Here is a 25,474-nt window from a genome sequence, read left to right as displayed (position 1 = left end):
CAACACAGAGGCCGGTGACTGCGGGCACATCGCCACGGCCCGCGGCTCTGCCGCCCAGGCCACAAGCCAGGGGTGTGCTGGCAGCAGGAGGGGAGAGGGTCTACCCCATCGCGCAGGGCTCAGGGGCACCTGGGGGGCTGGCGAGGGCTGGGAGGGGGCTGGGCGAGGGTCCTGGCCTCCAGGACACGGTGGGGGCGCGCGCCTGCCACTGCCCCGGCCTGCCCCGCCCCAGACTGAAGGAGGCAGGCGGAGAGACTTCTGAGCTAGGTTCTGAGGCTTGGATAGAGCTGTGGAAGCTACTGGAAGGAGCGTCCAGAGGGCAGCCTGCCCCGGCCCCCTCGGGAAGCTCCCTCTGGACAGAGGCCCAGGGGCCCAGAAGGCCTGTGAGCTCACCCTTCCTGGTGGCATCGGGGGACTGGGGACCAAGGCTGCCGGTGACGGTCGCAGGTGCAGGCGAACCTGCAGGTCCCCTGCCACGCGGCCAGGAGAGGGAAGGCATGGGCCCCAAAGGGCTTCTCAGAGCCTGGACAGAGTGAGGTCTCACCAGCGGCAGAAACAGGCTTCGCGGCCGAGGCTGCGGCCCAGGCGTCGGCTGCTTTCCCGGCACCGGGGGCCTGCTGCGGCGGCGCTGCCCACGGGTCTGAGCCCTTGGAGACGGAGTGTGTGCTGGCTCCGGTGGGCACGCCCCACGGATCGACGGGGGCAGCTGGCTTGGCACCTGGGGAAAGGCAGGGCAGGCTCAGATACATCCCCGGAAAGTGGGCAGATGGGGAGAGAACAGATGGGACAGCGGGCCACGTGTCAGGACAGGCCATCACCCAAAGGGTGCTGTCCCACGCCAGCAAAGCGGGACAGAGCTGAAGGCCAGGGCCGACAGCCATCGGGGGCTCCCACCCCGGGGCGTGCGCTGGGCCCGGCCTGCTGGGAAGGGACCAGACTGGAGGCAGTGGGAAAATCGTCCCAAAGTCCCTGCCACACCTGGTCTTGTGAGGAGCCCCCTGAGCTGAGGTCAAGCCCGTCTCCCCAGAGCCCAGGGGCTCCCTCCGCGGAACGGGCCCCGCCCACCTGCCGCGCCAGCCACAGCCCCTGGCAGCGGCCTGTCCACACTTGCTTTGAGTGGTTTCTGCTTTTGACAGAGGGTGACTACAACAGAGTACAACATGACAAGGAATCATTAAAGCAGCTGCCTACGCGCTCAGGCAATCTCAGTCACACGCAGATTGGGGCGTTGCTCCTGCGTAAGCGCCGACACACAACACGCATCTGTGTCTCCTTCCTTCGGGTCGGAGCCACAGCCAATGTTTAAAAGCTGCTGCTGCCTTTCAGGGAGAAGCACCCCAGCCAGTCCTCGTGAATTGTTAGCCCTTCCCCGACTTCCTCTCCTACCCTGCAGCGGTGCCTTCACACACCCACCCACCAGCCTGCCTACTCCCTGACCTGTACGTAAACGTACGCACCCTACGTGGCCTGCCTGGTTCGCACCACGTCTTATTTGGGAGATTTCCCCGGTGTCGATGAGCAGTGAAAACATGTCCCTTTGCACTGCTGTATACCATTCCACTCTGGTGGGGGGAGGGCCATAGTGATGAGTCCGCTGAAGGCACGGGCTTGGTTTTGCTTTAATTCTCATCTCCGAGTGCTCACACACGTGACGCTCTGGGTCGTAGCTCCTTCCCCTTTGCCGAGGGACACCAGGGTGGCCTCACACGGTCGTGCCTTATGCTCTGTGGGTACAAGTCCTGGTGCTCTGGGAATTGCCCCGTAACCTCATTACTGCTTCCTGCTGTTTCACGCGTGACAATCTGCTGGGTGTGCAAGGTCACCTGTTTCAATTTGCGTCTCTTTCTTCCTTAAGGAGGCTGTGCACCTTATCATTTGTTTCCAGGTCTTCCGTGATTCCTCTCCTAGAAAGTGCCTTTCCCAGTCTTTCCTCGCCTACCTCTGAGGGTGCTTAACTTTCTCTTAATTGATGTGAGGGTTCTTCCCTCGTTCTGAATACTGACCTCTTCACTTAGGTTACAAAAACAAAAAAATCATCTCCGAATTTGTGGCTTTTCTTTTCACTCTCCTTAAGGTATCTTTTGATGAACAGAGATGTTAAGTTTAATGGGGAGAAAACTATCAGTATTTCTTTTATAATTTGTGTTTTGTGACAACTAGGAAGGCCTTCCCTACACCTCAAAGGTCATTAAAAAAATTTTTTTTAATTTTTCAAAAATGAGGGAAAGAGAGAGAATGAGCAGGAGAGGGGCAGAGAGAGGGAGACACAGAATCTGAATCAGGCTCCATCCAGGCTCTGAGCTGTCAGCACAGAGCTCGATGCAGGGCTCAAACCCATGAACCGTGAGATCATGACCTGAGCTGAACTTGGACGCTTACCGACTGAGCCACCCAGGCGCCCCTCGAAGATCTTCTCCTATATAAACATCTAACACGTTTACAGTTGGCTTTGCACATTCATGTATGTCTTCAATCAGTGAGTGCTTTTTGTAGAAGGTGTGGGATGTGGATTCCAAGCATGTTTCCCTACACAAACAGCTAATCCTGGTGCCACGGTTTGCCCCCGACCTGCACACAGAGCCTCCTCTACCAGATGGCAGGATTTTGCAGATTCGTTACTGGGCTCTCCATTCTGTTCCGCTGACCCATTTGTTTCCATCCCTGTGCTTTCTGGCTTATTCTCACAGAAAGCATTATAATAAAAACTGTACTGAATCTCAGATCAACCTGAAGAAAGTTAGTGATTTCTAACAGCAAGTCCTTGAAAAACCAAAATCACACATCTTTCCGTGTTTACCTAAGTCCTTCAATGTATTTCAGTAAAATTTGATCTTTCTTATTCTATCCTTTATTTCCATAAGGGATTCATACAACTATTTTATAAAATAGGGGCTGGTATATTTTTAGAATTTAATTTTTATTGGGGCACATGGGTGGCTAAGTTGGTTAAGCAGCCAACTTCGGCTCAGGTCATGATCCTCTGGTTCATAATTCAAGTCCTGTGTCAGGCTCTGTGCTGACAGCTTGGAGCCTGGAGCCTGCTTCCGATTCTGTGTTTCCATTTCTCTCTGCCCCTCCCCTGCTCATGCTCTCTCTCTCAAAAATAAGAATACATTAGCAGGCTCCACACTGTCAGCACAGGGCCCAAGGTGGGGATCGATCTCACAAACTGTGAGATCATGACCTGAGCCAAAATCAAGAGTCAAACACTCAACTGAACCACCCAGGTGCCCCTTAAATTCTTAATTCTAATTCTTTATTCTTGTAATTCCAATACCTCTTAATTCTAACAAAATTACCTGAGAAGTTTTTGATATTCTATGTGCACATCTCTTGCAAGTGACAATGGCCTAATTCTTCCCAGTCTTCAACCTTTTTCCCTCCTTTCCCCACCTCACTGTGCTGGCCAGGGCCACCAGCATCGACAGAAGGCATGGGCGTGGACAGCTAGTCTCTTTGTCTCGCTCTTACAGGAAAAATTTTCAACGTTTCACAGTAAATGGTAGCATTTACCATTATGGACTTCTTTCCTTCTAGAAGCCCTTAATCAGGCTATGGAAGCACCTCATCATCCCAAGTTTGCTAAGACTTTTGCAGTGAATGTCTGATGAATTTTACCAGTTTCTGTCTCTATTAAGACAATACCATGATTTTCCCCTTCTCATCTGTAATATTGTACATGAATACTTTTTCTAAGGACTCGGTCCTTGCAAGCAAAGCTTCTCATGATGCATTCTATCATTTTTATATATTTTTTTTGGTTTAACAATTATTCGCTTTTTGCATTTGTATTCCACAGCGGGAGCGGCCTGACAGCTCTGTTCTCACACTGTATGTCCTGTCTGGTTTTGATGTCAAGGTTACGCTAGTCTCATAAAAATAGCAGGAGACTCCCTATTTTCCTACCCTCTGAAGGAGTTTGTATAAAGGTGGAATTGTTTCTAGAGTTGTGTTACAATCTGCCAGCACAGCCGTCCGCCGGGTGGATTGCGGGGTGGGGAAGATTTTTAGGTCCTGACTCAATGCCTTTAATGATAATAGCACCATCCCTATTTACGGATTTTCTACTGTTCTCCGGTCAGCTCTGCTAAGTTTTCTTTCTAAATCTATTGACTTTAAGTCTTCAGATTTGAAAGCACAGAGCTGATCAAAGAGCCTCTTACTCCACATGACACCTTGGCAGTGTGTGTAGTTATGTTCCTCTGTATATTCCTAATATTCCTCACACTGTCTGCAACTTCCCTCCTTATTTAAAAAAAGGTTTTTTTTAGTTTATCTCTTTAGAGAGAGTGAGCTTGAGCAAGGGAGGGTCAGAAAGAAAGAGAGGAAGAGACAGAATCCCAAGCAGGTTCCATGTTGTCAGCACAGAACCCGATGTGGGGCTCAATCCTAGAACCATGAGATCGTGACCTGAGCCGAAATCAAGAGTCAGACACTTAACCGATTGAGCCGCCCAGGTGACCCCTCCTCCTCATTTTTAAAAATTATTCTTGCTGGCGATTTGTCTGTTTTCTTGGTTGCTCTTTTCAGTCAGCGACGTCTGTCCTTGTGTGTTTGTGTTCTAATGCACTCATTTCTGTTCTTATTCTTACTTCATTTCCTCTACTCTCGGTGTCATGCTGTTCTGAAAGCAGCGAAAGTTCCCGGTTCCCCTCTCAATATTGTTTTAGTTGCCCCACAAGCTCTGGAATAAAAATATGTACCTTACTAGTTGGTTTTAAATGTTTCTGATTCTCATTAGAATTTCTTCTTTGACTCAAGAATTCAGGAGCTTTTCAAATGTCAAGCATATGGAGTTTTCCCAGTTTTCCTTCTGTTGTTGAGGATACTGTGGTCAGAACATGTCTTCCGGGTGATCCCCATTTCCGGAAACGCGCTGGGGCTGGCCTTTTTTTTTTTTTTTTTTTTTGCCTAGCACGGGATGGAGGTTTTGGCAAGTCTTCTGAAGGGGACTGAAAATAATGTGTGCGCTCTTGTCACCGAGAACAACAAATTCACGGGCTCTCGTGAACCGTGCTGCTCAAACTCTGTTCTATTCTGACGACCTGCCGTGCAATGATACGAAATACGCATATTGGTCCCTGCACCCCAGCTCCTGGCCCGGACCCCTGAGGCCCCTGTGATCTCTTCAGCGGACACAGTACTGGGAGCATCTCTTACTCAACTGCGGCGACGCCGACCAGGTTCCCAGACGCCTCCTGGCCGGAGCCGGTGTAACTGGAAAGGCCAAGTCACGATGGGAGCTGGGACGTTTCTGCCGCCTGGAAATGTCACTATTTCACCTTTATTCTTAATGAATACCTTCACTGCATAGAGAATTCTGGAGACTAACAGCTGTTTTGTTGGCATCTCGAAATGTATTTTACCATCATTCTCGCAAGAAAGAGGTCACCCTCGGAGAGGAATCCAAGGCAGGCGGCTTTCACCCAGCACACCCAGGGCCTTACCCCACTGTGTGCCCGCGTCAGTCATCCTGGCAGAGAGGGCTGCAGTGCCATTGACTGTGTCTCTTTTCCGTGGCGCAAAGGCTCCCTGTGGGTTATTTAAGACTCATTTTTTCTCTTCCTTAGGGGCCCCTGGCTGGCTCAGTCGGTTGAACATCCGACTCTTGATTTTCAGCTCAGGTCATGATCTCACGGTTCGGCGGTTTGAGCCCCGCGTTGGGCTCCACACTGACACTGTGGCGCCTGCTTGGGAGTCTCTCCCCCCGACTCTCTGCCCTCCACCACCAGCTTCTCTCTCTGTCTCTCTCTCAAAAATAAATAATTAAACACTAAAATAAAAAGTAAAAAATAAAAAATGTTCTCTTCCTGTGGTGTTCTGCAGGCTTCTGCCAATGCTCCCAGCTGGGGATTGCTTTTATGTTATCTTGCCTTCGCTTCCCGAAGCTTCCTGGATCTGAGAAGTAGCACCTTGCCACGAACCTAAAAACCATCCGTCATTATCTTTTCACACACTAACTCTTCTGGAACGCCACAGAGATGTGTGTTAGATGTCCTCACTCTGCCTCTGTGCTTCCCCAGCCACACGGCCGGGCACCTCTGCAGCCTCTGCCTCTGGGCCTTTACCTCCCGCCAGCTCTCCACCCTCTCCCTTGCCTTCAAGGACTCCTCTGGAATCACTCAGCTTCCCTTCAGAGCACCTATCGCTTAGCACCACAACGACCTATTTGCGTCTTCCTGGGCTGTGACCTCCCGCAGGCTCCTCCCCCTGCAGGAGTGAGGGTGGCATCTGTGAAGATCTGGCTGAGCTGAGGCTGATGGCGAAGCAGGGAGGGTGGGGACCCAGTATCAGGGAAGAGCCGGGAATGCCCCCGGGTCTCCAGAGGACTCGCGTCCCTGGGCCCCATTCCCACACGTGCCCCTCTTAACGGCACCAGTAGCAGCGCGCAGGGATAGGACGTTCCCTGACTTCCGGAAACACAACGTGTCTGCCAGGCGGTCTACTGTCCCGGCTTTGTCTCTTCTGGTCCCTGAGATGCTGAGCGGCTTAGGTGGGCCTGCTGCGCCTGTACCAGCCGCCACCTCGACAGCTTTTCCGGTTTCGGCCGACAGTGATGGCGGGGACACGGGGAAGGGGGGACCGCGTTGCCGTTACTACTTCCCACGCTTGTCACCGCGGCTACAGAACCTGCAAGCTGGACACGGGCCGAGGCAGACTGACCTGCAAGGCTCACGCCCCACCGCCTGGACCGTGAGCCTGCCAACTCCCGTGTGGACCTGGGACCTCTCCCGCTGCTTCTCCCACACCCTCCATGGGCCTCCAGAAACCCCGCTCCCTCCAGGAGCTGCTCTGACCTTTCCCTCCAGGTCTCCCTGAATCTCACACACAGCCACCTCCCTGTGACTGAAACCACTGTCCCCAGGCCCACTTCTGCCCAACCAGACAGGTGCTCAGGAGGACACCGGCCCCAGCTGGAATCACACTGCCCGTGGCCCCCGGGCCTCCGAGTGGGGGCGGGTCATCGCTCTGCCCCCAACGTGGCCGCACGGGGCCTCGTGCTGCACCTGGACTAGACGGAACGACATGGCAGAAAGTGTCATGGAGACACTGGCACCGACTGCCGCTGGCTCCGTGTGAGCACAGGAACGTTAACACCCGTCTGCAGCCTCCCCTTGCTCACCAGCGGCCAGGAGAACGGGACGAGCTCGCGTCGGGGGACCCCGCTGCCGGCCTCCGCCCGCCGGCTCACTGGGCCTGGAGGACGCGGTCTGGGAGGCCCCCGCTCCCGCCCCTGCAGGCCCGACCACCCCGGCACCGTGTGAGAGCTGCTGCCCATCAGCAGACGCGCTGGCCGCTTCCTAGCGCCCCCACCCCGTTTTCCTGGAGGGCAACCCGACTTCCTTGGGAGAACGACCCCCTCGCTCACTCAGCCCCAGTCTGGGAGTCCGAGTCGGCCTGGCCGTGCTGTAGCAGCCACGGAGGGGTTCCGACAGCTAAAGTGAATGTGCAAAGTCCCCGGTCCCAAGCCCCCACTTCCACACCCCTGCATGGCAGAGGAGCTGCAGAGGAACCCTCCCTGTCCCTCGGGCTGTGGACTGAGAACATTAGGCAGCCCCCAAGGCAGCAGGACCTGGGCTTCTGAGGCCAGAGGGGAGAGGGGAAGGGCCCACCGGCTTGGGCTGCACAAAGATCCAAGTCTTGGTGATAACCCCTGAGCCGTGGTGTCGAGCTGGTGTGAAGACAGGGCCACCATGTCTGCCAAAGCCATCTGCAAACTAACTTCTTGACCAAACTGCCTCCCCGAGCAGCTGTGTGTGGGGAGGGGTGTGAGGTGCTTGCTGAGAAGCACGACCCCCACCCTGCAGCCTCCACATCGCCTCCGCCCCCAGCCAGGCGCTCGGAGCCAGCCCCAACCCCTCACAAGGAATGTATCCCTGCTCTTGCTCGTGTGAGAAGGTGTCTCCGCGGCCTGAGCGCGTGTCCCACAGAGCAGTGGGGGTCTGCCCGGCCCACGCTGCTTCTCCAAGCTCAGAATGGAGCCCCACATGCGACAGACACTCAGCAACCAACTGGGGGCTGAAGGGAAGCCACGAAGGGCCAGGGATCTATAGAACCCCAGGGCTGGAAGGGACTTGGCAGTTCCTGGGCTCTAGCTCCCCCCAGCGAGGCATCTTTGAACACTGGAGTTCAGTGGCCACTTCTGGACGATTCAGCGTAAGTGTCTGGTTGAGGGGTTAGAAACTCACCCAGAGAGGCGCTGCCCCTGGGTGCTGACACTCTGCATGGGGTTTTCAGATGCCTTGGATGTGGCCGACTTCCTTCCCCAGGCCACTCAGGGGCCGCCAGAGGTGTTTCCTGCTGTGTTGTCCTTAGGAATCTCCTGAGGCACGGGAGTAAGATACTACTACCCCTGTCCTGATCCCAAGCTCGCACAGCCTCGGGAGGGCCTGGGCGTCAGGTTCTTAGAAGCTCCGCAAGCGGCTAGAATGGGCAGCCAGGATGTGTGAGAGCCACCAAGGTCCTGAACACTCAGCTGCCTGGCCAGGCTTCTAGAAGCAGATGCCACCATCTGAGTGCCTACTCAGACCCCCAGGGTAAATGGACAAATGCCTGGGGGGGCAGGCCTTGCCTCCCACACACAGGTGCCCCTGCAGCCACCTCTGAGCACGCGGTCAGCGGTCACTGGGCCCAGGCCAGGTCCTGCCTCCAACACAGAAACAAGAATACATCCATGGCAACCAGCATGGGGGTCACGGGTGGTCTGCAACCAGGGGGCTTGGGGGAGGCAGCCCTGTGGGCAGGTGACCACGTCTTCCCGCGCACACCATCTGAGCCGTGTACTTCAGAATACATGGGAGTCGGCGAGGCAGACAACTGGATGCAAAGGAAAAGGTACGGAGCAGGCGCTCGGGGGATCTCCAGCTGCCCCACCAAGAGACAGGTCTTTGGCGGTGGTCCTCTGCCGGGCGTCCAGCCCTGGGCCTCGGGCGCCCCCTCCCAGCCTCACACAGGCAAGTGCAAACTCAGGGTCTGCTCCTCCACCCAGGCCCCAGCTCAGGCCACGAGGGTCTCCACACACCAGCCGGCCCTCAGACTGATAAACGGGTAACGGTAAGAGTGAAAAAGTGCAAATTCTCTCTGGAAGAGCTCTTGTCACATGAACGCTATGCCACGAAGCTGTATACACCGCGTGCATTCTAGTGCCTTCTCTGTGAGCTGGCGCCACGCTGAGCCCCATCGTCCTGGGCTCGTCGGCAAGGCTTCCCCACAGGGTCCCACACTGCTGTGCAACTATACCCCGATGTTGTCCGGGAGCCTCTTAGGGCCCCCAGTTCTCTCCCACGGGCCCTGCTTTCCCCTTGAGGGTATACGGAAGCAGCATGGCCAAGAACCTTGAACCTCAACACCTGCAATGGTGAAAACCTGCAAGTCGGGGGCCAGGCTTGCTGCAGCCCCAGCCCTTGCACCGCCGCGCGAACAAAGCACGGTCACAGCTCAGAGCGCGCTGGATGTGGGACGAAAGGCGCCCTTGGTTGCAACCCTGGCCAGTCACCCAGATGACCATGGAAAACCACTTAGCCCTGGCGACCTCGTGGGTTTCCCGCCTGCAAGTGGTGCTTGGGGACCTAGGTGTGCACCGGACACCGTGCTGCCGGAGTCCCAGGCAGCGGCACGCTGTGGCACCTCACTCTCCTCAAATCTACCTGGGGGACAGGGCTCGTGCCCTCTGCATTCCCTCGGGTGCTGACCGCCCACCTAAGGTGGCCTGGCACGGCACCCGCTGTGTTCGCCTGCTGGCGGCGCGGCCCCCGGGGCCCGGCCCTCCGTCTTCCGCCTCCATGAATGGACAGTAGATTTGCTGCAAGGCTCCTCTGTGCTCTGTCCTTTGCGTCCTTGACGGGGCCTGGGCCACGCCACAAACCCAATAAATAAATGCTTGTTGAAAGTGTGAGTGAATGAGAGCAAAGGAGGAAGGAACCCGGGCAGAAAGATCAAGCAGCTTCCGCCCCCGCTCTGTGCGCCCATTCACTGGGAGCACGTGTCCCTGCGCCCCTCCCCCGCCAGCCGGGCTCCTCCGAAGCCTCCCATAGGAATATTCACGTGCACGGTGGCGGGGCGGGGGGCGGTCACATGTGGGGTCACGGAACTGAGTGGCGGGGGTCACCGAGAAACCAGCAGCACCACCTGCTGCCGCTGGGGCGGAAGACGGCCTGTCCCGGCCCGGGCAGCGAGCGGGCCCGAGCCAGCCAAGGCCTTCTGAATCACCAGGCTGTCTGCCCTTCTCATCCCAGGTGGCTGCTTTGTGTGGCTGGAACAGAGGAAGTGCCCTGCTGACCCGGCGGGTTCCGACCGCCCTCCTCTCCGCCCTCAGCATTTCCTCCCAAGGCCACTTGGCCAAGCTGCCCCGGGTGCTGCGTGGAGAGAGCCGGGGACGGCCAGGCTCAGGGCTCGCTAGGAAACAGTGCCCCTTTCATGCCGTGGGGGGCGGGGGGGGGCCAAGACCGGCATTTGGGCAGGGACTCTCTACATCTTTCCAATTTATGAACGGGCTTCCGGGCAATGGGGTGGCCCAGGAAACCCCCGCTAGCGAGTTTTACTTGAGACTGGTCGGCAAGTCTGCCACCACATCCCGCTCTGGAGCGGTCGCGGAGGAGGGGCTGCATCCGTGCCCCAGCGCACCGAGGGGCTGATGTGAGGCCATCCCCTGCACAGTGGTCGGAAGCACCTATACAAGTTTATAAGACAGCGTATACAGTATGATCTACCTTGTAAAAACTAAGTGCCAGGAAAAAACAGGAAGCAGACAAGCTAACACTCCAACACTGGTTATCTCTCCACGCTACAGTCTGAGGTGACTTTTCCGGGACACACATGGCCACGGGAGGCTTCTGCAGCAGCCTGGAAAGGACTAGGTGCCCTGTGCACTGAACCTGCCCCTAACTTGCTGTGTGACACCAGAGAAATGAAGAGCCTCTCTGGGCTTTGGTGTCCCGTTTTCTCCCCATGTCACTAGGTAAAATGCCAAGTGCGTCAGAACCAAGGACAGGGCCCCGGGTTGGGGGCAAGAGCCTGCCGACCAGCAAGCAGTCCACAGACCACACTGGCCGCCTGCAGATGTATCTGATCAGCCCCAACCATGTTCTCACTTCTTAAAATTCCTTGTCAACATTTAAAAATTAACAGCTTTCAGGACACCTGGGTGGCTCAGTTGGTTCAGCGCCCAACTTCAGCTTGGGTCGTGATCTCGTGGTTTATGAGCTTGAGCCCCACATCGGGCTCGCTGCCGGCAGTGTGGAACCGGCTTCAGATCCTCTGTCCCCCTCTCTCTGCCTGTCCCCTGCTTGCACTCTCTCTCAAAAATGAAAATTAACAGATTTCAAAAATTTAGGTTTCTGTCTTCTCTTTAGAAAATTGGATTCATAGTAACCAAAAACGACCCACATGTCCATCAAGTGCTAAGTGGTTACACTCAATGTGGTGGAGCCAGAAAATGGAATGTCCCTCAGCCGTAAAGAGGAACAAAGTAAGGAATCGTGCTACTACGTGGATAAACTCTGAAAACATCACACTGAGTGGAAGAAAGCGGTCACAAAGGCCACACGCTGATTCCACTACACATATGAAATATGAAATATCCANGGGGGTGACTGCTTAATGGGAATGGGGTCTCTTTCAGGGGCAATGGAAATGTCTTGAAATTAGTATTGATGGTGGCACGACACTGTGAATGGCTAAGAACTACGGAACTGTCTACTTGAAAACACCCTGTGAGGTCACGTCCCGGGCTCAATCAAGACCCCCAGCTGGGGCGCCTGGGTGGCTTAGTCGGTTAAGCGTCCAACTTTCGCTTGGGTCATGATCTCGTGGTTCGTGGGTTCGGGCCCCGCATCGGGCTCTGTGCTGACTGCCAGCTCAGAGCCTGGAGCCTGTTTCGGTCTGTGACTCCCTCTCTCTCTGACCCTCCTCTGCTCACGTTGTCTCTCTCTCTCTCCTAGAAATAAATAAAAACCTTAAAAAAAAATTTAAGACCCCCAGCTCCAGGGCACAGGGCTATTTGTCCCCCCGCCAAAGAAAGGGAGGGAGGAGCAAACTCATTCATTGAAAATTCATACATTCTGCTTCTCCTGACCTGGTGACACACACCCCAAGTAAGTCAAAGAGTAAAAACAAAGTAGACAGAAGAATGTCTCCCTCCCACCCCCCAGGCCCCGCCCCCACCACCTCCCCATCAGCCACAGACTCAGCTGAACTCAATCTTGTTAAAGCACCCAGCTCCCGGTGCTGGTTTTCTTTTCTGGGCACTAGAAAACGTCCTCTGTGTTTAACGATCCGTTTTGCAACTCTGGAAGGCATTGATAGTGTTTCCTGAAGAACATCCTATACATAACTCAAGGTGGCAATCACGTGACAGAGGAACTATTTCTCAGATTTAAAAATAAAGTCAAAGCCACAGTCTGGAAAGGGTCCGAGTGGGCATTTCCAGAAGAGCTGCCTTCGCCATCCCCGCGCGTGCTCAGCAACACTTTAGGCCACAGGCTCCCTGGGACCACGGGAACTGTCCCGGCTTTCAGCGACCGAGACCCTGTAGGCCATTTGGCCTGCAGTTTGCCCCAAGGCCCAGAGGGCTCCTGCCAAAGGGAATGTGGCCAAGAACACGGCCAAAGGACATCTGGGGCTGACAGCGCCTTCTGGACAAGGCTGCCAGGCCCCAAGGGCCCCGACCCCACGTCCTTGCTCCCCACTGTCGTACCTGCACCCACTAAACCACTGCACATCCTCGGCCTCTCACAAGCCAGGCCTTCTGCTAGGCACACCCTCGCCTCTTCACGGCCTGGCCCCTCGGCTCATCCTTGCCGGTTCCTCCAAGTCACCTGCCTCAGGCTGCCGGACTCGTGAATGAAGCCCTGTGTCAGGATGCCCTTAAAGAGCCAGCACCAAGGCCCAGCCCACCAGCGCCGCTGCCGTGAGGGAATCCCCGTCTTGCCCACACCTGCTCGGGACCGTGAAGGCAGGACCACTCCCTGTTCGTGTCCGGGTCCCAGGACAGCAGGAAAGAGCCTGGGACACGTCCGGGGAACCGAGCTGAACACAAAAGATTGTTCCGGTTTGGGGAAACAGAGAACCCCATAGAGATACCGGCAAAAGCTGCCACAAAACCCACCACTGAAACTTCCCAGACAGATCAGCCATGGCTGGCTGGGCTCGGAGCACCTGGAGGAGTCTCCCCGGGCAGCCGGCCGGGTTGGAAGCCCAGCCTCAGGCCACGCCCTGTGCCCAGCGATCAGGAAACCCAGATGCCCCGGATTTCTACCCATATTAAACCGATTGTGCCACACTCGTGTTTCAAATCTCCTGCCACTGATTCTCCTATAGCTGACATTACAAAGAATTTTAAAATGTTCACTTAGCCAAGTAAACTGACTCACTATTGCTTTACATAACAGGTAGGAAGAATTACGCAAATGCATCCGCTTTTCATTAGCGACGACAGTAAGCACATCATAATTTCCAGCTACGTGTTAGTTTCTTAACCTGGGGTGCTGGGTGCAATTCTGATGCTCAGAGGGTTCACACATGTCCCAGAAAGGGACCAGCCATTTCTAATGCATGTGGGAAGCAGAAAGGAAGTCAGCTTTCCCTCTACCAAAGCAGAAAACCGTTCAAAACAGAAAGAGAGCCCTGTGCTGCGGTCCTCAGGAGGGCTTTACTGGACGTTATGGCTGGGGACTGGAGAAGCCTGGACACCCACCCCCAAATGCCTGCCTCACTCCCACCTCCAGAAGTGGGGAGAGAGCAAGGGGCTCTGCCCTATCGCCCTTCACACATCCACCAGGAAGGCACGGGAGATGAGAAGGCGAGTATTTACCGAACGATGGCCAGGGGTCTGAAGTGCTGGCTGGGGCCGCCGGCCCGCCCCAGGGGTTTGTCTGGTTGGCTGAGGCTGACCGGCCCCAGGGCTCTGCTTTCTGGGCAGCAGGGCCTGAGCTGGGGAGGGCGTCCATTAAGTCCAACAGAGTGGTCTGCTGTGGGTGGGAGCCGTGCTTTGGAGACAAAGAGAAAGGGACAGATTTTACTTTGCTACAGTTACAGCAAATATCCCCATGTTAACCATAACTACCGTCTGTGCCTCTTAGGAAGAGAAGCCCCCTGGGAGGGGCCAAGAGGAAACTGAGCTGCCCATCCCGCCACCACCTCACAAAACCACTTCCCAGTGCAGCCCAGGCTCCACCCACACCACTTACTTGGTCCCCAATGCCCTGCCCGCTTGCAAAGGCTCTCAGGGCTTCCCAGAAGGACCCAGACTTGGCCCAGGCCGCAGCCTCCCTGCAGGATGCAGCCCCCGCTGCCAGCCGTCCCCCGGGGCCCTCCCTCCTGGGGGCGGCCCCGCCCCCCAGCTGCTGCCAGGGACCCCGTGGCGCCGTAACATGGGAGATCAGTGGAACCGCTGGCCACGTCTTCTGACCAGACAATGGTCACCTTAGGCTCTGAGCAGGCGGCCTGGCGCAGGGCAAGGCTGATGGCGGCAGTGAAGACGGGCACTTGCGAGGGCTTACCCCATGCCAGGAATTTGCTCCAAAGCACTTGACGCTTGGCTTATGTCATGGTCGCCAGGACCACCCGGCTACTATCGTGCTCATTTACAGGGGAGGAAACTGAGGCCCTCCCTGGTTAACAGAGGCCCCTTGGCCATGCCCATCTCCTCTGGGGCCGGTCTCGGAAGAGCCTGGGGAGTGGCGGCTGGGGCGGGTGTGCTTTCTATCACGTCCCCGGCTCAATCCCGCTCAGCACGGGCCCGAGGAGGAGTGGTTGTTGAGCGGAGAGAAAACGGCCCTTGGTGAGAAGGCACGGTGCTCTGCGTGTGAGGTCTGGGACCCCCCTGCCCAGATGACTACGGGAACGTCTCAAACATCTACCTTCCCCGTGGACCGCTTACCTCTTTCTTTTTAGGAACTTTAACTGTGTCTCTTCGGCTTTCTTCTAGGGCCATCTGTAATCTGAGGTCGTCGCCTCGCCGGAGGCGCTCTTCCTGTTGAGGACAATGGGACCCGGAGCTGAGCGAGACTGTACTAACATCACGGCACAGAACAAAGCGGTGCTGGCTGGGAACAGGACACCAAGCCACAGCGCACGTAATTTCAAAGGAAGGCTGGAACACGGCTTATAAGACACAGTTAGGCCTCTATCCCGAAGGTACAGCCCTCAGGCTCCACCCCCGCCTACCTGTGCGGCTTCCCTGGCTTTGGGGTCCCACCAGGGAGACAGGGGTGCAGGCACAGCCAGCTGAGGGAAAGGGAACACTTTTTCTCAAAATGAAAATGGCCTTTTGATTGTAATTATGGAAGCAACACACCTCCATCTAAAACAGCTCAGGAAGGAATTAGAAAAGAGGATGGAAATCACTTCTCACGGCACGCCCCATAGCACGTTACAGAAAATGGCTCTGCGTTTACTTGTCTGACTTCAAACAGAAAGGAGTCATTATATAGTTGGGGCTCCAGCATCACGGGCATTAGGGGCACCAGTCGCCCCGCCCCTGCACAAAAATCCACATATGAATCTGACTCCTCAAAAAGGTAACTACTCTACTCATACTCTCTCTCTTTCAAAATAAATAAACTTAGGGAAAAAAGCTTACTTACTAATAACCAACTGTTGACTGAAACATAGTCACTTAATGCATATTCTGTGTCTATATCATATGATGTGTTACTATAGTACAGCTAGAGAGATGAAAATGTTATTAAGAAAATAAGAAAGAGGCAGTATATTTACAGTATTTCTTGAAAAGAATCCACACATAAGTGGACCTGCACAATCCAAACCTGTGTTGCTCAAAGGTCACCTGTATTTAATTTACATTCATTTTTTTATTTAAAAAAAGGTTTTAAAATGTTTATTGTATTTATTTATTTTTTAAACATTTATTTATTTTTGAGAGATGGAGAGAGACAGAGTGTGAGAGGGGGAGGGAGAGAGAGAGAGGGAGACACAGAATCTGAAACAGGCTCCAGGCTCTGAGCTAACTCTCAGCACAGAGCTTGACATGGGGCCCGAACCCAAGACTGTGAGATCATGACTCTGAGCCGAAATCGGATGCTTAACCGACTGAGCCACCCATGCACCCCTTTAATGTTTATTCTTGAAAGAGAGAGGGAGAGAGAATGCGAGAGGGAGGGACAGACAGAGAGGGGAGACACAAAATCTGAAGCAGGTTCCAGGCTCTGAGCTGTCAGCACAGAGCCTGACACAGGGTTCGAACTCATGAACCATGAGATCATGACCTGAGCCAAAGGCAGATGCTTAACCGACTGAGCCACCCAGTTGCCCCTAACTTATAAGTTATTTAAGGCAAAGTCACTGGGTTGTCCTAGCTTTCACATAATAATGAAATAAAAGTGAATTCATTATTTTCATTCATTATAAATGTGATAAATCACAGAGATGAGTTATTAACTAAAAGGGGCTCCAATACTGGTCCATCTGTCCCTGTATTCCTGCACCTTCTTCCCGGACTGTCAGTGACAGAGCCAGGCACCCACAGGGACAGATTTAATGGCTGTGTTTCTCCTGCTGTGAACAGAGGGACCGAGAAGAGCCGTCCACTAGTGCTGGGCTTGGGGTTTCCAGTTACAGCGACACAAGCCAGGCTGGGTCAGCACCGCTGCACTGCCGTTGTACCGTCACTAGTATCTGTCTCTATATGTCACTTCTGGGCGAGACGGAGCCTCACGCGACCTGACTCAGTCCACCCTCCCTAACCCAAGGTCAGCAGGGGCAGCCCTGATCACTGGGACCCACGGGAAGGCAGCTTTGAGAGGTCATTTCCATCACGCCGTTCCCTCCTTCTCCGTGTTAGAGTAACGCATGATTACTAGAGGAAAAACAGGAACTGAAAAGAATTAAAACTACACACAACTTCCGTCATCTAAACACAATAAGCACTCTATTACCTGCAGCTCTTCCTTCTTGCCTTTCCGGTGCTCAGATGCTCTTGATCCATCTCACCAAACCGCCCTCCCAAGGGGCTGAGCCCCACTGCGTGCCCACAGGCCTTTCCCTGAGGGGCTGTGGGCACCCAGAGGAGACCATGCCACTTGCTGTGTGTGCAGAAGTGTTTCTGGGGAGCACTTCTGATCACTCCATCCCGTGGCAACAAAAGGCTTCCTACATGGAGCAGCACAGGCCCCCCTCCCTGATCGGGGGGCAGTGGGCGGCAAGAACAGGGTCGTGGCACCTGGAAGCCCCATCTCAGGAAACACACGGGAAGCGTGGAGGGCAGGGCCTGCTCCGCACTGCGCCCGGCCCCACCCCCACTGCGACAAGCCCCGCCCCGGCACCCACCTGCTCGGCTACCTCTCTGCTCATGGCAAGTGCCAGCTGCAGTTGCAGCTCCTCTTCTCCGCTCGTCTGGGGACGGGCCTGCTCCAGCTCGGAGGACACCCTCGGGGAGGTGGCTGCAGGGGAAAGGCAGAGTCACCACAGGCAAAGGGCAGGCTCCCGCTCAACAGTTACCGGGTCGAACCACACCCGGGCCCCACCTCACCCCCCAGGGTCGCGCTGTGCCCGACGACATGAGCGCCGCGCAGGAAAGGTTCATGACTACTGCAAGGTTAAAATCTAGGCACATCAAGCACGGACTCTCGGTAACAGGAGCCACGTGGCCCCAGTGAAGGAAAGAGGCCTTCAGGTGCAAGCATGGTGGTCAGGCCTCTCCAGGACGCGAACCCCAGTGTTTGCTTCCAGACCGCCCTCCTTCAAAGAGACAAACTAAGTTGTTTGTTTGTTTGTTTTGACAAGATCAAAAGTACTGTGTTTGCAAAGCTGGATCAAAGAAGGTCAAACAAGCACAGGGCTATCGGTGGACCAAGAACCGCACTTGAGATTCTGCACCGTTAAAGACTCTCACTTCGTATCTCAATGTGGTAAAGACCATGGGAAATGAAGGCCACATGTTTCTGGGGCAACCCCGAACATTCTTGTTTTCTAAGTAAAACGGTGTGCTGACTTGGGCAAGCCACATTTTTGCTGTCAGCAGTTAGCTAGTGTAAACACTTGAAAGAGGCTCCTGGAAGACAGCTCTTACTGAAGGGACGGGTGTGGACCCCTAGCGGATGCAACGGGCCTCCAGGAAAGGAGTGTAGCCCCATTCACACACTGAAACCAGGCTGGGCCTCGCCGCATGAGAACCACACGGCCATTGGGATGTTTTGTGCATCGGGGAGCATAGCGGTCTCCAGAGACAGGGCCTACAGCTTTGGGAGCATGAGCCTACCTCTGCCTCTGCCCCAGGAGAGGGTCCATGGCTTCTCTGAAAGCCTCAAAGTCGGGCCCCACTGCCTGAAAGGTCTGGAACCACACCCCATCCTCCCTCTGGACCTTCATGCGAGCCACGCCCTAAGGGCACCAGCAACTCCTTGGTTCTCACCTTGGCTCCCCTGCCCTGGTCCTCTGGGGCTGCTCTCCTCGCTGTGGAGGGGTCAGCAGCTCCCTCTCCCCCCCCCCAATAGTAGTAGATTATGCCAGAAGGTACGCTCCTTGAGGAGGGTCCAGGCCTGTCTTTCTCACCACTGCATCCATCCTCAAAGTTTGGCAGAGCAGCTGACAAACTCCCACTGGGTCAATGGATGTGTGGAACTATGCACAGATGGGCGGACGGACAGACAGACAGATGGAGAATTCAATCTCACGGCCGATGGGTAGTTGTTGGAGAATGCTCTAATTGTGTGTCAGTTTTTCTTCCGTCTGTCATTATGTCCATTCCAGCAAACCCAACCATCAGCGCTCACCCACCCGATGCTGCTTCTGCCTAAAACTCCAATCTAAACTCACTTCTTAGGATCTGCCTCTTTGGGAGGAAGTAAAAGGTCAGGAATGATTCCTGACAGATGAGGTTTCTAGCTGGCTCGGCTCTGGCCACCATGAATAAAACAGGGAAAGAGAGCCAGACACAGAGTCACGGAGGTTTTCACGGAAGAGCAAGGAAAGGCTGCCAGGGGGCAGCCCTGGGCGGAGGGTGGGGTAGTGCAATGGCAGGAGGCTGTAGAAGGCAAGGCTCTGTCACCCGATTACGTGCAGCAGTAAGAGTTCATTTGGCACAGTTCTGTGTTGTGAAGCAGTGTATCTGCTATGATTTACTCTCAACCGGAAGAAACCCCTTGCAAAAAAAAAAAAAAGGAAAAAAAAAAAGAAAAAAGCGCAGGTGGAATCCCAGCCTACTACATCACATTTACATTTCCCAAAGTATTTGCTTTAAAGACAAAGCTAGATGGTAATAAAATGGAGCGTCAAGTCCCTCTTGATAATTTGACTTACTAATAATACACCAAACAAAAGTACTTTTTTTGATGGTGATGCTTTTGTCCCCAAACCTCACCTATGCCAATAACAGTGCTCAGCCTGGGTGTCCTCCAGAAGCAAAGATGTCACCATCCAGACTGCTGGATACAAAGGAAGCCGCAGTTTTGGGGAGCGGCTCCAGAGGACCACTCAGCTGAGCGTGTGGCTCCCCAAACCTTCACCACTCAGCCCGCCCGTTCCCAGCCTCTTGCCGAGTAATCTCTGAAGCTTCTTCACAGAACTCTGTTTATAACAAACACAGCACACTCGACACCCTCCATTCACTACCCAATGGAAATAGGAAGGCAATAAAGCAGGCCTATATCCCGTTCCACACCCCAGAGAAGTGCTAAGTGCTCCGAAAAATGAGCCCCGTCCTGGCAGGGAACGAGCTACTTGGCCGCACCGCCACAGCGCTGCATTCAGCCCGGCCGGGGACGAACTGGACGGGGCCCTGAACGGAGACCTTCGAGAGAAGGAATGAGGCCTCCCTTGTCCTCCGAGCCTTTGCGCACATCTGCAAGGCCAGACTGGCTTCAAATGCAAATGTGCACGTGAATGTCTGCCGAAACTGACTGTTCGAATAACGCGCAGCCAGCACGCGCGGAAATAGCTCACCACATCAATGTGGAAGTTAAAGACAAAGGGTATTCCCCTAAACGTGTGGTTTTCGTGAACGGATGTACAGCTCTGGGTTCCGCAGATGGCAGAATTCACAGCCACCAGCCCCGAGGATCAGCTGAGCGGCACACAGTGGTGTCGCTGTGACCGAGGGTTCCAGCCGAGCCGCTCTTGCCTTCGTGACAGTGGCCCAGTCCCACAAAGGGCCTCTTGTACTGCGCCCAGGACAGTGTACACAGATTTGCTTGTGAGACGGGCCTGCAAGGACCCTTCCCACCACCTGGGCCTGGCCTTGCCCACAGTCCCCAGGGACTTGAAAAAACAGGTGCTCGAGACCCCGCCACCGTCCGGAGGGAAGAGCAGGAGCGGTTAGTGTAGGCTAATCACTGATGGGGCATCAGGGGCATCGGCCCCGTCTCCTGGATCCCACCCGGAAGAGCCCCAAGTCCTCGCTTGCTGCAACCAGGAATTATAAACGTAGCGTGGCCTCAGTTTTGTCCTTTCTGGCCTGTCATACTGGCTGAGAAGGCCAAGGGAAAAGGCCGAAGAGGAAGCCTACAAAAGCCAACTTTTCCTTCAAAATACAGGCCAAGAGGAAGACCCAGAAACACATCCTGCTGCAGGCAGACTCGAGTCTCTGGCAGTCACTCCACCCCGTGGCTCCAGGGCACCAGGCCGGAGTGTGGGTGCCCACACCCTGGGCTTCAGGAAGGATCTGGGTTCCCAAATGGGCTCCTGAAGCAAAGCCTAGAAGATTTTCTAACATGGAGGCTTCGGCTGACCAACCTCGGGCAATTTTGAAAGAAGAAACTGAAGAGGAAAACAGGAACTCACTTCTCAGGCCGTGTCACTATTTTCCTAGAAAGAACTTAAGCGCACCTGCAATCACATCGATGAAAGGGAAGACACTGTGGGACACGCCCTTACCAGCAGACGGCCCTGTGTGGTGACCAGCAGGTTTCTGGGAAAGCTCTCTGGTGCGCGAGCCTCACACAAGGTGAGGGTGTGGTCTCCATGTGTCTCCGCCTGATGCTGGGCACACAAGGCACATCTGACATGCCAGGAAGAATGGAATGTCACCAGGCTTCAGGGGCCCGAGAAGACCCCATCGGAGTCTAAGCACCTCCGCCACCATTTAGCTGACAGGGAAACCAAGGTTCAAATCCTGTCCCTGCCCCTAACTCGCGGTGAGATCATGTGCCAATGGTCCGACCTCCCTGGGCTCCTGTATCCACATCTGTGAAATGGAGACTAGCAGCGCTTGTGGGAAGGGGCAGGAGCGCCCAGCACAGGGCTGGCTGTCCCCTGAGGAGCGCCCTGCCCCAGGCCACTGTTCCACAACCACCACACTACCTAGGGGCTGGACTGTGGCACTCCCATGTCCAACTCACACAGAAGCCGCAGGTGGGTACCCCATTGTACCCTGGGCCTTCCCAGGCCTCCATGAGAACGGGGCTGGGGCCACGGTCCTCTGAGAGAGGGGCCAGGACACAGATACTGAGCCCAGGGCCTGCTTCCACCCTCCAGTGCCCTGGGCCAGCTAAGTTCCTTCCTCATCACTGAACTGCAGTCAAGCTTTTACTGGATCTTTCTCAATGTGGTGACATCTTCCTGTGGCTCCCTGGGCCACTTCCTGAATCAGCAATGAAACTTTGGCCTCCCCCATGCAGCAGCCTGGCCTAAGCTGAGGCTTCTAAACCTGTTCCCCACGGAAGACCCCCAGGGCCTTCCTCCTCTTCACAGGGAGGAGCAAGAAAGGTTGCTTTAGGTCAAATGAGATGAATTATGAAAAAATAAGTTCAGATTACCCCAGATAACAATAAAAGAGTAAAAATATAGATACATGGTTTGAAGAAAAAAAAAAAAAAGGCGGGATGGGGGGTGGTGCCTGGGTGGCTCAGCCAGGTAAAATCTGACTTCAGCTCAGGTCATGATCTCATGCATGGTTCATGGGTTCGAGCCCCTCGTTGGGCTCTGTGCTGACAGCTCAGAGCCTGAGGCCCTGCTTCACATTCTGTGTCTCCCTCTCTCTCTCTGCCCTCCCCCCTCAAAAGTAAATAAAACATTTAAAAAACTAAAAACATAAAGTACAAGATGAGAAGTGCACCAAGTATAACAATCAGGTCACTTTCAGGGTAAAACAGGGGTGGGGGGGAGGCCTGTGACTTCATGACCAAGGGACAAACCATAGCCCCCCCCCCACGCTGTGGGCACCCTCTGCCTGTCACATGACATCACCCACCTCCCATGACAGTTCAGGCAAAATCTTGGCTTGGACTCCAATCTAGACTCGAAATTGATTCCCAGGTCACAGAAGGACAAGGCGAGGACTGAGCCAAACACCGCGTGATGGGCAGAGGGACAGACCCAGATGAAGGAATGCTCTGTGGGACCACTGGCCCATCTCTCACTGTGTGAAGAGAACTCTGCTGCGTCAGATAGACCAAAGGGACAGGACAGTCAGATGCAACGTATGGTGCAGGGACGGCCTCAGCTTAGACAGACCAGCTGCGTGACACTCCGGGCGCAGCTGACAAAGCCTGACACGGACGGTGTGGGTGCTGCTGGTTTGGAAGGTGCGGTAAGGGCACCGCGGCCCCCTCTTCAGGAGCAGACGCACACAGAATAGTTACGGGTGGAATGGGATGATGCCCAGGACTATTTTTAAACAGTTCAGCATAAAAGGAAGTGGGAGCCACGCCTCTCATCCTGCCCCCACTCCTCTCCCAGAGGAAACAGCTGTTGACATTTTCTTGTGATTCTAACCAGAAAAACATTTGTGCCTGCTCCTTGTGGATGTGCACGGGTGCACTTTTCTGACATTTACGCACAGGGAAGCACGTCCATTCCTGAGGCTTGCGCCTGACCTGGGTGGAGGGTTTTCGACACGAAACACAGCCCGGCGTGGAGAGCGGGTCTGACTGCCGGGGCTCCAATCTGGGCTCTGCCTGCCACTTCTCAGCATGTGACCTTGGCCTAGGCCGCCCACCCTCTGCAAAATGGAGACAGAGTCCCTGCCTCCTAGAGTAGTTGTGGGAATTCAGTGAGCTCCTCTGCAAAAAGCACTGAGATACGGAGACCAGGGCCTGGTGCACAGTAACTAGTATAACTCTCACTAGTACCTCAGTGAAGCCTCAGTCCAACTTACAGAGCTGGGCAGAGGCTCAGAGGTGGCCTCACCGGCCCAATATCACTCAGCCAATGAGAGACAAAGTGTGGCCCTTAAGGCCTTGTTCTTGGTCATCACCCTTTTTACCGAGGAGGTAACTAGTGCCCAGAGAGGCTGAATGACTTGCTCATGGAGAGCAGGACTCAAAGCCACGCCTCAGGGCTGAATGCCATGCTTGCTCCAACACCCTGAAGGGGCTCCGAGACTCAGTCTCTACACTCAACAGACACCATGCCCTGCACCCCTCCATGTCTTAGGAAAAGTCCCCTTTCTCCAGGAGCTTGTGCGCTAGTAAGGAGGGACAACGCATGAATGAAGAAGGTAGGGTGAGGCACCACTGGCTAAGTGTCCCACTCTTGATGTAAGCTCAGGTCTCGATCTCGGGGTTGTGAGTTCAAGCCCAGCATTGGGCTCTGTGGACTCTGCAACAGGCATGAAACTTCCTTTTGAAAAGAAGGGAAGGAGCAGGGGCGGGGGGGGATGGGACAGGGGGGATCCCAGGCAGAGGAGAGCTTGCTCTACATGTTTGGAGGTCAGAGAAGGCCTTTCTGAGATCCTGGAGCAGAGGCCTGGGTAGGGGAAGGAAGTCAGGCAGCTGGGAGGTGGGAGTTTCACTAGCAGGGTGAAGGGCACGGGCGGTGAGGCTGTGAAGGCAGAGGGTGTCCAAAGGGCCATGATGCAGTGACTGGTCCTTGGGAGCAATGGTGGGTGCCTGGGCCAGGGGGGTAGCTTTGCAGGAGGCAACAAGGGGCTGGAATCAGTATTCATTTAGCTGAGATTCTAGTATACTTGAAAATGCTCCCAGAGCATCCGGCCTGAGGCCACAGGAGAGAATCTGTGGCCCTGGCCAGCCTGGCTGACCCCTCATATCTGAAAGCAGTGCTCGGGATCAGCACTCAGACTGCCTTCTTCTGCCAGGGTGCTGTGGGCAGAACTGGGTCCCTCAAGGAGATATGGTGACGTCCTGACCACCGATATCTCGGATCATGACCTTATATGGAGACAGGGTCACTGTGGACGTTTTTAGGGAAGATGAGGTCGTACTGAAGCAGGGTGGGCGCTAAATCTAACGCCAATGGGAGGAGCCTCAGGCACGACAGAAGACAGACGAGGGGAGGCCACGTAGGATGGAGGGGGAGGCGGGGAAGGGACGAAGGGTCTGGCTGCCAACTGCCACCAGAAGCTAGGAAAAGCGAGGGAGAACCCTCCCCTACAGGTTTCAGAGGGCTTTGTGGGCCTGGCGATGCCTTGATTTTGCACCTCGGGAGCCCTGAAGCTGAGACGTCCATTTCCGTCGTTCTAAGCTGCTGGGGTGGCGGTGCTTGCCTGCAGCAGCTGCGGGAAGCGGCCAGGTCGAAGCTTTACCCAGTGCACATCCAGGGTCTTCCCACCACCTCCCTGCACACACCGTCGCGGGCTCCCTCATCCTGCAGGGAAGGACCACCGCCTCTCAGCTCCAGGACGGACTCCTTACGGGCCCATCTCCTCCCAGGCACCCCGGCTTGCCAGCCTCCCCTCAGTTCCGAGGATCCTAAAGCTCCGTCCTGCTTCTGTGCTCACCCTGCAGTCCCGCAAGTGGGAAAGAGACCCCTCTTCCAAAGTGTCAGCTCCAATGGCACCTTCTCAGCACATCTTCCTGATCAGGCCAGGAGGATGATCTGCGGCACAGGGGTCCTTGCTGGCCTGATTCCCGCCACCTCTGGCGCCTAGAGCAGGGCACCTGGTGGCCTTCGTCAGCCCCTCTGTAATCAGTGCTGTAATCAGTGCTTACGCACACTGCACTGTTGACCTGTGTGCCTCGGGCCATCTCCCAGAACTGATCTGCCGGTGGTTCTACAGAGGCAGGGCCGCGTCTGCTTCCTTACAGGCACAGAGCAGAGTTCAAACACCCGTCGGCTCATTGTCAAGTGTAGTTTCCAGTAAAAACTAAATGGCTGTCGCTTCCACGGGCACACCTCCTTCGCTCCTTACCACCACCCTGAGACACTGGTGCTGCCGACCTCCCTGGTCGCACGGCCAGGGAAGCTGGAACCCCAGGAGGAAGGGGGCAGAGCCCGAACAATGGCCCCGGTCCTCCCCCGTAGGGCTGGAGATGAGGTGGGGGAGGGCGGAGTGGAGACAAAGGGCAGTCCTTTTATTTGTCTGCATGATTCAAAGCCCCATCCTCTGTGTGAAATAAAAGAGCAAGTCTGTGCTGTTCTCTTTGGGCCACAGATTAAACCCTCTCCATTTCAAGCTTGTGAGGTGGGGCAGGGAGGGCTGGTCCACAACATTAAGCAACTTTTCCCCAGGGGTCCTCATCATTCCTGCCGCTTGGTCCCCGGTGAAAGTCGCTCTCTGGGTGGAGCACTGGAGGTGCCCACAGGTCTCCAGGCAGGAGCTGGGGGAGGGGGTTGGGGGAGG

The 25,474-nt window shown here is 55.2% G+C and overlaps 1 protein-coding gene across 1 annotated transcript in view; it reads right to left on the bottom strand.

Moving 5' to 3' along the window:
* EPN2 (epsin 2) overlaps window positions 1-25,474 on the bottom strand; it is a 44,718-nt gene that overhangs the window by 5,830 nt on the left and 13,414 nt on the right. Inside the window, exons 3-6 of the mRNA XM_077746699.1 lie at window positions 17,287-17,399; window positions 14,879-14,971; window positions 13,811-13,985; window positions 394-718 (exon numbers count right to left, since the gene is read on the bottom strand). Of these exons, the coding sequence (XP_077602825.1) occupies window positions 394-718; window positions 13,811-13,985; window positions 14,879-14,971; window positions 17,287-17,399 (706 nt within the window). The remainder of the gene's footprint in view (window positions 1-393; window positions 719-13,810; window positions 13,986-14,878; window positions 14,972-17,286; window positions 17,400-25,474) is intronic.

The sequence above is a fragment of the Crocuta crocuta genome, unplaced genomic scaffold (assembly GCF_008692635.1).
Source record: "Crocuta crocuta isolate KB4526 unplaced genomic scaffold, BGI_CrCroc_1.0 scaffold139, whole genome shotgun sequence".
In the NCBI taxonomy this organism is placed as follows: Eukaryota; Metazoa; Chordata; class Mammalia; order Carnivora; family Hyaenidae; genus Crocuta; species Crocuta crocuta.
The sequence above is the reverse complement of the archived record's forward strand: the minus strand, read 5'-3'. Positions and strand labels throughout refer to the sequence as shown.